Source organism: Oncorhynchus clarkii, chromosome 21 (genome assembly GCF_045791955.1).
Source record: "Oncorhynchus clarkii lewisi isolate Uvic-CL-2024 chromosome 21, UVic_Ocla_1.0, whole genome shotgun sequence".
NCBI classification, from domain to species: Eukaryota; Metazoa; Chordata; class Actinopteri; order Salmoniformes; family Salmonidae; genus Oncorhynchus; species Oncorhynchus clarkii.
In genome coordinates, this window is record NC_092167.1 from 52,964,863 (window position 1) to 52,976,740 (window position 11,878).

At 44.3% G+C, this 11,878-nt stretch overlaps 1 protein-coding gene across 6 annotated transcripts in view; it reads left to right on the forward strand.

The window, feature by feature from the left end:
* Positions 1–2,154: 2,154 nt before the first annotated feature.
* LOC139379138 (TSC22 domain family protein 4-like) overlaps positions 2,155–11,878 on the forward strand; it is a 40,660-nt gene continuing 30,936 nt past the window's right edge. For 5 of the 6 annotated variants that reach the window (XR_011628373.1, XR_011628372.1, XM_071121972.1 and 2 more), the window contains exons 1-2: positions 2,155–2,656; positions 2,810–2,885. Coding sequence is in view for 3 of the 6 variants with exons in the window: in XM_071121972.1 (XP_070978073.1) it covers positions 2,493–2,656; positions 2,810–2,885 (240 nt within the window). In the remaining 3 variants the exon portion in view is untranslated. Of the gene's footprint in view, positions 2,657–2,809; positions 2,886–6,702; positions 6,762–11,878 lie in introns of those variants that run through there. The other variant, XM_071121974.1, reaches the window with a different exon arrangement.

The following is an 11,878-nucleotide window of genomic DNA, read 5'->3' on the forward strand; positions in this document are numbered from 1 at the left end:
AGAGTAGCTGCTGCCTTGGCAGGAACTAATGGGGATCCATAATAAACCCCAGGAAGAGTAGCTGCTGTCTTGGCAGGAACTAATGGGGATCCATAATAAACCCCAGGAAGAGTAGCTGCTGCCTTGGCAGGAACTAATGAGGATCCATAATAAACCCCAGGAAGAGTAGCTGCTGCCTTGGCAGGAACTAATGTGGATCCATAATAAATACAAATGTGTCTAAAAAATGTAATTGATGGTTAAAGTAATTGAACCATTGTCAAATGCACCGTTAGAGATGTACTATGCAGAAATCGCTCCGCCATTTCCTGGTTACTAAAATTGTAATAGTTAATATGACAAAACAAGCAGTCATTGCGTAGAGAATCGTTGTACCATCTAAACCGCTGTGGAATATCTTTTACATAGACAAAAATATTGTAGTTCCAGCTGTACAAAACTGTAAGTAAAATACATAAAAACTAAACTTCAGAACAGGAAGCATAGAAATAGAGCACATAGAACAGCTCTAACACTTCTTAGACTTGCTTTCAATGTGAATGAAAGAGCTATAACTCACATCTCTATGTGAATTTGGTCAGGTTACCCAAAAAGTTACATATTGTATCTTTAATTGGTTTAAGAATTTAAAGTGTTTTTTTGATGTGAACCGTTTGTGAACTCGTTTTTGCCATTTGGCCTCCAGAGTCCTTTATTTCAGAGTTGTGTCAGTGAGGTGGTCGGATTTAAATTGGCTACCATTTATCACATAGTTTGTGTAGGCTGCAATGTGCAGCCTAAAATGTGCAGGCTGAAATGTGCAGGCTGAAATGTGCAGGTTGAAATGTGTAGGCTGAAATGTGCAGGCTAAAATGTGTAGGCTGAAATGTGTAGGCTAAAATGTGTAGGCTGAAATGTTTAGGCTGAAATGTGTAGGCTGAAATGTGTAGGCTGAAATGTGTAGGCTAAAATGTGTAGGCTGAAATGTGTAGGCTAAAATGTGTAGGCTGAAATGTTTAGGCTGAAATGTGTAGGCTGAAATGTGTAGGCTAAAATGTGCAGCCTGAAAACATGGCAGATATTGGATGAATTAAACAAATGTATATCTTCCTTCTCAGCTACAATTATTTGAATAATTTAATGGATGTTTTGTGCACAAAAGTGATGACTAAAGTGTCTTATTATGAATATTCAAATCTGACTTCTCTAAGTGGCCATGTTTGGAAATTGTCTTTCTGGGCTGGGCATCAGCCTTGAAACCATTGTGCCGAAAATCTCCCCCCTGACAGAATCCCCCCCCCCCCCCCCCTTTGCGTTCTTCATTTTATTTGCGTTCTTCATTTTATTTCACCTTTATTTAACCAGGCAGGCCAGTTGAGAACAAGTTCTCATTTACAACTGCGACCTGGCCAAGATAAAGCAAAGCAGTGCGACACAAACAACAACACTTGGAATAAACAAACATTCATTGCTGCAACTTGCTTGCTAGTTGAGATTTCTGCTCTGCATTCCGTTGTCAGTTTAGCCTACATTTCACTGATCTTAGTAGCAGAAAGCATTTTTGTCTGCAGTTTTCTATTTGGCTATTTGTTTCAAGTGTATGTGGCGGTTCTAGCTTGTATGGCGTCCTGGGCGAACTCCCCCTTCAGCGCCCGCCAACCGCACCCGCACCCGGGCGGAAAGATGCCATGTCGCCTGTACCTAAACCCTCTACTGAATTTGTATTAATCTATAAATAAATCTCTTTGCCAAAATTCGTCATCTCTCACATGTCTTATTCGACTAGTATTTTTTAAAGTGTAAGGATAATAATTCAGCCATAGTTGTTCTGAAATGTTCATTGCTTGCCAACATTTTACCCCTTCCTCTATGTTTAATATAACACACATACATTAATTATTAATTTCGGTTGCCTATCCTGACTAAGTTTGATCAAAAGAAAGTATTTGACTCTGATGTGTGTCACAGAAAGTATTTGACTCTAGCCACAAAAATAAGGAAATTAGATGGGGGGGGATTCTGGCAGGGGGAGATTTTTGGCATAACACCGGAACCCTTGCCCCTACAACCTGGAAGGCTGTAGTAATCGGATCTGGCCAGCAGGGGTCACCAGGGCACCATAAACACGAGGCTCCACGGGGGCGTAACTTCCGGATTTAAAAAAGTTGTCAACAGTTTGCTAAATAGAAAAACATGTAGCTAGATACTGAGACCAGAACCGTTCTTTTATAGCTGAATGAGAAAGCTACCCGTCTTTTTCCAGCAGAGAAAGAGAGACGGGGGAAGGAGTGACTGAAGACAGACAGACGGCGCCGCTGCGGAAAGCAGAAGTAGTTAGTTACAGTAGTTAACTAGCTAGCCAGAATGTTTAGCTACTGTAGCTAGTTAGCGAACTTGTATTGTGATAAGTATAAGTACCAGGCCAGCTAAAAACGGACTGGTGTGTGTGATAACTCCAGCCTGCTCTCCCTCTCCGTGACTACACTACTGATGCCGGTCTCGGCCGGGACTCCATGGAAGAGCTGCTAGCACAGGACGGAACAAGGAACGGGACTGCAACCGAGGCTCACCCCTGCCCGGGCAAGCCCTCTGCCCATCTCACTGGTCCAACGGGATATTATTACCGTGGGGTGAGCCTGGATCGGGAGTTACGGCCAACCGACCGAGCGGCGATGGGGTCAGAAGTACTTTTCCAACTTTTATGAAAGGTCTTATAATACATTTGAGATTTATTTATACCTACATCAAACTGGTTAAGGTTATACAGTGTGTTTGTCCGGCAGTGATGAGATGTCATGTAGCTAACTCCTATAGAAGCTACCATCTATAGATGTTCGACAGACACGGTTGAAACCCCTGGAACCTGCTTCTCCCGCTACAGAATCCGGGTAGAGATCCAGGACAAGGTACGTCATCTTTTGCCTGAAACAAATTTCACCAAGAAGGAAAAAATACTTTTAAAATAAAGTTGTGCAGGAGAGTGAGATTTAATTGAGAGGGACACGGTGAATGGCACAATGGTGTGCAACTGCAGCCCCCAATGTGGACTTCCTCTATCTGCAGGAAGGAGTATTGCATTAGTTCCTGCATGAACCCCCACCCAAAGTGTGACACTTTTGAATGTGGGTCAAAAGGGAAATAAAAGTATTATGCGTTTTTTCACTGGTAGACAGTATCCTTCGCTCCCGCCATGCTGAACACCTGCCCTCACCATCAAACTGCAGGAAAACAGTGCCCGACAAGCTAGGGCGAAGGTCACTGTCTTCCGGTCGCCCCTGCTTCCCGCTAGTACAGACGGCGGTGACGCTAACTAGCTAGCCAGCACACGGTGTTGCTCCAGCTTCCCACCTGCTGTTAGACGGGGGAGACCGGTAGACGGTGTACTTAGCCCCTGGGTACACAGGAGGCGGGGGAAACACTGTGTGCTAGCTATCTAGCTTGGGATAGCTTTGTTAGCTAGCACACGGTGTCGCCCCCGCCTCCTGTGTACCCAGGGGCTAAGTACACCGTCTACCGGTCTCCCCCGTCTAACAGCAGGTGGGAAGCTGGAGCAACACCATGCCTGACAGGCTGGGGCGAAGGACGCTGTCTACCGGTGTCGCCTACCGCTAGCTACTCCGGTAGGTAGGAGGCGGGGGCTAGTTAGTTAGCTTGCAAGTTAGCTAGCAGACGATGTCGCCTCACACCTGCTGTGTACCGGAGTCCTCCTTATGACTAGTTGGCTAAGTTAACACAGTGTCCTTCGCTCCTGCCTGCCTCACACCTGCTGTGTACCGGAGTCCTCCTTATGACTAGTTGGCTAAGTTTACACAGTGTCCTTCGCTCCTGCCTGCCGAACACCTGCTGTGTACCGGAGTCCTCCTTATGACTAGTTGGCTAAGTTAACAGTGTCCTTCGCTCCTGCCTGCCGAACATCTGCCGTCGCTGTCTTTAACTGAATTGCGGGAAAACAGTGCCCGACAGGCGGGTGCGAAAGACACTACCGGTCTGTGCTAACTATAGCCATCTACTGTTGTCACCCCCACTACTTCTGTGGGGTTTATCGGCGGTTGCATTACCACCATCGACTGTACTGGAGCGCCCCTGCCTCCCGCCTATGTACGTACTGTAGTCCTAATTAAAAAAAAAAAAAAACAAAGTCTAAAGAGGGGTTCTTACAGATTCCGGAATGCTCAAATTGTGGGCTGCAGTTGCACCCTTCTCGAATGGCACAGAAGGGGCTCGGATCCGTATTGATGTGTCACGCCTTGTGCTGCGTAGAGGATCCATTGTGGGTTATGACTGATGACGTCATTGATCTGAATTAATTTCAAGCACATAGCTGAGTGATTGTTGAACCGATAAGTGTCAAACCCTTCCCCTTTAGGGTTAGCAATAGGTTAGTACTACACTGGTCTGACATTAATACTTATCTGTCCTCTATGAAGACCCTTGCCCTACTGTATATCATTGTCCACGATGAAGACCGGTGTTGTAAAGTACTACTGTAATATCTATATTTGGTGAAACCTTTTACTCCTCGAAATATCACGATGTGTACTTAATTTATTTATATTTCAAGATATTGATAAAGCCTAACTGCTAAAAATACAGTTTTGATTTGTGAAGTTCAAAATAGTCTGGCAGCCCAACTGATTGGCAAACTTACTGCAAATTAAGAAATCATGTGACTAAATAAACTATACTATGAAACAAAGATACATTTATATAAAGGAAAGATAATAAAAAGCTTTGGAGCACCTGAACTGAAATTCTGGGAAAAAAGCCAACTCGACTCCATTGTTCATTGAATCAGATGGCTTATTCATCACAAAGCCCACTGATATTGCCGACTACTTTAATTACTTTTTCAGTAAATAAATTGACAAAAGCCAGAGAAAATGCAGAGCGCCAAATTCAAATAAATTACTATAAAAATCAAACTTTCATGAAATCAAATCCAAATCAAATGTATTTATATAGCCCTTCGTACATCAGCTGATATCTCAAAGTGCTGTACAGAAACCCAGCCTAAAACCCCAAACAGCAAGCAATGCAGGTGTAGAAGCACGGTGTCTAGGAAAAACTCCCTAGAAAGGCCAAAACCTAGGAAGAAACCTAGAGAGGAACCAGGCTATGTGGGGTGGCCAGTCCTCTTCTGGCTGTGCCGGGTGGAGATTATAACAGAACATGGCCAAGATGTTCAAATGTTCATAAATGACCAGCATGGTCCAATAATAACAAGGCAGAACAGTTGAAACTGGAGCAGCAGCACGGCCAGGTGGACTGAGGACAGCAAGGAGTCATCATGTCAGGTAGTCCTGAGGCATGGTCCTAGGGCTCAGGTCCTCCGAGAAAGAAAGAGAGAAGGAGAGAATTAGGGAGAGCACACTTAAATTCACACAGGACACCGAATAGGACAGGAGAAGTACTCCAGATATAACAAACTGACCCTAGCCCCCCGACACATAAACTACTGCAGCATAAATACTGGAGGCTGAGACAGGAGGGGTCAGGAGACACTGGCCCCATCTGATGATACCCCTGGACAGTGCCAAACAGGCAGGATATAACCCCACCCACTTTGCCAAAGCACAGCCCCCACACCACTAGAGGGATATCTTCAACCACCAACTTACCATCCTGAGTCAAGGCCGAGTATAGCCCACAAAGATCTCTGCCACGCCACAACACAAGGGGGGAGCGCCAACCCAGATAGGAAAACAACGTCAGTGACTCAACCCACTCAAGTGACGCACCCCTCCTAGGGACGGCATGGAAGAGCATCAGTAAGCCAGTGACTCAGCCCCTGTAATAGGGTTAGAGGCAGAGAATCCCAGTTAGAAAGAGGGGGACCGGCCAGGCAGAGACAGCAAGGGAAGTTCGTTGCTCCAGTGCCTTTCCGTTCACCTTCACACTCCTGGGCCAGACTACACTCAATCATATGACCCACTGAAGAGATGAGTCTTCAGTAAAGACTTAAAGGTTGAGACCGAGTTTGCGTCTCTGACATGGGTAGGCAGACCATTCCATAAAAATTGAGCTCTATAGGAGAAAGCCCTGCCTCCAGCTGTTTGCTTAGAAATTCTAGGGACAATTAGGAGGCCTGCGTCTTGTGACCGTAGCGTACATGTAGGTATGTACGGCAGGACCAAATCAGAGAGATGGGTAGGAGCAAGCCCATGTAATGCTTTGTAGGTTAGCAGTAACACCTTGAAATCAGCCCTTGCCTTAACAGGAAGCCAGTGTAGGGAGGCTAGCACTGGAGTGATATGATCACATTTTGGGGTTCTAGTCAGGATTCTAGCAGCCGTATTTAGCACTAACTGAAGTTTATTTTGTGCTTTATCCGGGTAGCCGGAAAGTAGAGCATTGCAGTAGTCTAACCTAGAAGTAACAAAAGCATGGATAAATTTTTCTGCATCATTTTTGGACAGAAAGTTTCAGATTTTTTTTCCATGTTACATAAATGGAAAAAAGCTGTCCTTGAAACAGTCTTGATATGTTTGTCAAAAGAGAGATCAGGGTCCAGAGTAACGCCGAGGTCCCTCAGTTTTATTTGAGACGACTGTACAACCATCTAGATTAATTGTCAGATTCAACAGAAGATCTCTTTGTTTCTTCGGGCCTAGAACAAGCATCTCTGTTTTGTCAGAGTTTAAAAGTAGAACGTTTGCAGCCATCCACTTCCTTATGTCTGAAACACAGGCTTCCAGCGAGGATAATTTTGTAGCTTCACCAGCAGCACTAACATCTAGGAGCAGGAGGACAGATGCAGAGCCTGGGTCTGACGCCACTAAAAGGTCATTTACAACCTTCACAAGTGCAGTTTCAGTGCTACGATGGGGTCTAAAACCAGACTGAAGCGTTTTGTATACATTGTCTTCAGGATGGCAGTGAGTTGCTGCGCAACAGCTTTTTCTAAACTTTTTGAGAGGAATGGAAGATTCGATATAGGCCGAATTTAGTTAAAAAAAAATATTTTCTGGGTCAAGGTTTGGCTTTTTCAAGAGAGGCTTTATTACTGGCACTTTTAGTGAGTTTGGTACACATCCGGTGGATAGAGAGACATTTATTATGTTCAACATAGGAGGGCCAAGCACAGGAAGCAGCTCTTTCAGTAGTTTAGTTGGAATAGGGTCCAGTATGCAGCTTGAAGGTTTAGAGGTCATGATTATTTTCATCATTGTGTCAAGAGATGTAGTACTAAAACACTTGTGTCTCTCTTGATCCTAGGTCCTGGCAGAGTTGTGCAGACTGGTGTTTAGCTGGCGTGTTCAACACCATATGATGTGTTTAGCTGGCGTGTTCAACACCATATGATGTGTTTAGCTGGCGTGTTCAACACCATATGATGTGGTTAGCTGGCGTGTTCAACACTATATGATGTGGTTAGCTGGCGTGTTCAACACCATATGATGTGGTTAGCTGGCGTGTTCAACACCATATGATGTGTTTAGCTGGCGTGTTCAACACCATATGATGTGGTTAGCTGGCGTGTTCAACACCATATGATGTGTTTAGCTGGCGTGTTCAACACCATATGATGTGGTTAGCTGGCGTGTTCAACACCATATGATGTGGTTAGCTGGCGTGTTCAACACCATATGATGTGGTTAGCTGGCATGTTCAACACCATATGATGTGGTTAGCTGGCGTGTTCAACACCATATGATGTGGTTAGCTGGCGTGTTCAACACCATATGATGTGGTTAGCTGGCGTGTTCAACACCATATGATGTGGTTAGCTGGCGTGTTCAACACCATATGATGTGTTTAGCTGGCGTGTTCAACACCATATGATGTGTTTAGCTGGCGTGTTCAACACCATATGATGTGTTTAGCTGGCGTGTTCAACACCATATGATGTGTTTAGCTGGCGTGTTCAACACCATATGATGTGTTTAGCTGGCGTGTTCAACACCATATGATGTGTTTAGCTGGCGTGTTCAACACCATATGATGTGTTTAGCTGGCGTGTTCAACACCATATGATGTGTTTAGCTGGCGTGTTCAACACCATATGATGTGTTTAGCTGGCGTGTTCAACACCATATGATGTGTTTAGCTGGCGTGTTCAACACCATATGATGTGTTTAGCTGGCGTGTTCAACACCATATGATGTGTTTAGCTGGCGTGTTCAACACCATATGATGTGTTTAGCTGGCGTGTTCAACACCATATGATGTGTTTAGCTGGCGTGTTCAACACCATATGATGTGTTTAGCTGGCGTGTTCAACACCATATGATGTGTTTAGCTGGCGTGTTCAACACCATATGATGTGTTTAGCTGGCGTGTTCAACACCATATGATGTGGTTAGCTGGCGTGTTCATTGCGCAGCAATGTGTTCACTGGTCTCAGCCAAATGTGTCAATGTTCCAGAATGCTATTTTGGGACAACACCGTTCTTAAACCTGATGCGGTTTTATAATGTGACAGATACAGCAGGTAGAAATGTAGAGGGAATATCTGAAGATGCAACAGGGTCTTACTCTCTTTGGACAGTAGTAGAAGAAGAAATGCTGTTTTCAATATCAGGAAATCTTTGCTTTATTGCTATGGTGGGATTTTGGCCTATGTAAAACATCCAGGTTTCAAACATTGATATGGCTGGCGTTGCAATTTGTTAGGTTATGGAGAAGTATGACATTAGAAAATCATTCCAATGTTGGGCAAATAGGATGATGTCTGTGGTCCGCCGGCACGGAGGTTTCCTGTTCCGGGAGTTGGGGCATGTTCCTTGTCTGTAGGCTGTGGCTTGCTACTGAGGAACTCTGACAGGAACTGAATGCACACTAAAATGTGCAAAGTATTTCTGCATCACTGTGCCTGGCTGGGGGCTGTGTGAAGACAGATACAGTTTTAGAAGGCGTAAAAATGTGTTTAATTTACCTGAAACTGAAGTGAGACTGTCCCTGTGTTCCTTAGCTATTTACATTATTTTGTTCAGATGCTAGGTTGATTTTCAATGTTTGAGTTTCAACTGCTAGGGAAGATAAGCAATACTAGTCAGACTCTCGATCTCACAGGCACAAACATGACTCGCATTACCACGGTAACCTCCCGCCCTTTAAAGGGGCAGGTGAACATTTTTGTCTCATATTTTGGTTAAAAGTGGTCACAAAATTCAACAATATAGCACATTACTTCTCAGCAGTAATACATGTATTGTTTTAGAAACATTTCAAAGCATGCACGCCCAGGTTTTGTTAGTGTAATTTTACTGGGAAAAAATATTTGTCTGGTTAAAAAAATCTGAGTGGCTGGTGGACCAAAAATAACATTTTAGGCTCTGTCCATTAGCAAGTTGTGGTGCTGAAAAAGGTCAAGGTGACCATTATTCAGTGACGAGGTTGAAGCAGAGGAAGCGAAGGCTGGGAACAAGTTATTTAATCTATATTGTTGTGTTGTTTAATGGGGCAGCTGGTGGTGGAATGGAATGTAAATATCTTCAGTTTATTCAGTAACCACTTCACAATAACATTGGTCTCTCTTAGATATATCTTCAAAAAAATATAGAACTAAGACTAGATATAGCCCTTGGTTCACCCCAGACTTGACTGCCCTTGACCAACACAAAAACACCCTGTGGTGGACCGCACTAGCATCGAATAGTCCCCGCGATATGCAACTTTTCAGGGAATTCAGGAACCAATATACAGTCAGTTAGGAAAGCTAAGGCTAGCTTTTTCAAACAGAAATTTGCATCCTGTAGCACTAATTCCCCAAAGTTTTGGGGCACTGTAAAGTCCATGGAGAATATGAGCAGCACCTCCCAGCTGCCCACTGCTCTGAGGCCAGGAAACACCACCGGTAAATCTATGATAATCGATCATTTCAGTAAGCATTTTTCTACGGCTGGCCATGCTTTCCACCTGGCTACCCCTGCCAACTGCTCTGCACGGTCAGCCCCCTCTTCAAAGGGGGAGACACTCTAGACCCAAACTGTTATGGACCTATATCCATCCTGCCCTGCCTTTCTAAAATCTTTGAAAGCCAAGTTCCCACCGTACCTTCTCCACGATATCATAATCGCCATCGATAAAATACAGGACTGTGCAGCCGTCTTCATTGACCTGGCCAAGGCTTTCGACTCTGTCAATCACCGCATTCTTATCGGCATACTCAAAAGCCTTAGTTTCTCAAATGACTGCCTCGCCTCGTTCACCAACTACTTCTCGGACAGAGTTCAGTGTGTCAAATCGGAGGGCATGTTGTCCGGACCTGTGGCAGTCTCTATGGGGGTGCCGCAGTTTTCAATTTCCGGGCCGACTCTCTTCTCTGTATGCATCAACGATGTCGATCTTGCTGCTGGTGATTCTCTGATCCACCTCTATGCAGACGACACCATTCTGTATACTTCTGACCTTTCTTTGGACACTGTGTTAACAAACCTCCAAATAATGAGCTTCAATGCCATACAACACTCCTTCCATGGCCTCCAACTGCTTTTAAATGTTGGTAAAAACTAAATGCATGCTCTTCAACCGATTGCTGCCTGCCCGACTAGCATCACTACTCTGGACGGTTCTGACTTAGAATATGTGGACAACTACAAATACCTAGGTGTCTGGTTAGACTGTAAACTCTCCTTCCAGACTCACATTAAGAATCTCAAATCCAAAATTTAATCTAGAATCGGTGGACAAAAAAAAAGTTTACAATGCTTTAAAATAAAATAAATAAAATGATTATTCATGTAGGCGTGAACAAAATGTAAAAATAACTGGGAAAAACAAGCTCACACTTCAGTCTCTGCCTGGGCAAGATGAACAAGGCATCTGCGGACCACAATCAATAAGCACATGGACCTTAATACCCCCCCCCCCCCAGCAAAAACACAGAGAGAAGCTCCTCCAACCCTTAAGTCACAGACTTATTTTAGTATTAATTGTAATGCCATCAGAGGATGGACTGTTTTAAAGTAAGACCGGAATGGAGCCCAAGCCTCATCAAACAGTTTGGGGTTCCCACGTGAATTGAATTTATTTTTTTCTAGTTTCAGAGAGCACAACACATCCCTCACCCAATATTTATAAGATGGGGGAGCTGCCATCTTCCAGTTCTGTAGTATTAGCCGTCTAGCTAAAAGAGTTGTATAAGCAACAGTCGTTGTAGTTGTCCACATATTCTAAGTCAGAACCGTCCAGAGTAGTGATGCTAGTCGGGCAGGCAGCAATCGGTTGAAGAGCATGCATTTAGTTTTTACCAACATTTAAAAGCAGTTGGAGGCCATGGAAGGAGTGTTGTATGGCATTGAAGCTCATTATTTGGAGGTTTGTGCAGCACTGGATTCTTGACAGGGGGGTACCCATGGGCAGTACTCCAAAAAGGGCTGTAAGGGGAGACGGATCTATAACAGTGTCATATATATCAGAGAAACATTTAAATATGAATTCCCAGAAACCTGACAGTTTATGACAGCCCCAAAACATACGCAACAGTGTGGCTGGTTCCACTTTACATCTGACACAGGTAGGATCAAAATCAGAGAATATTCTTCCAAGTTCGGCCCCCGACCGACCAGTGGATACGGTGAACCACCTTGAATTGAATGAGGCTGTGTCTAGTGCTAAAAGAGGACGAGTGCACCCTGTGCAGCACAGATTCCCAGGCGTCTTCCCCAAGTTCCTCCCCCAAATCCTTTTCCCATCGAGTCTTTAAAGGCACCAAAGAAGGGTTCTGTAAGTCATGAATGATTGCATATACATCTGAAATTGCGCCCCTAGGAAGCTTGTTCAGCTCCAAGATGCTCTCTATAGCTGTATTCGCAGGCCTATTGGGAAATCCAGGTGTGTTAGCCCTGACAAAGTTTGTAGTCTGGAGATAGCGGAAAAAGTGGGATTGGGGGAGATTGAACTTTTCCTGCAGCTGAGAAAAAGAGGCAAATGTATCATCAAGAAATAATTGGGCTAG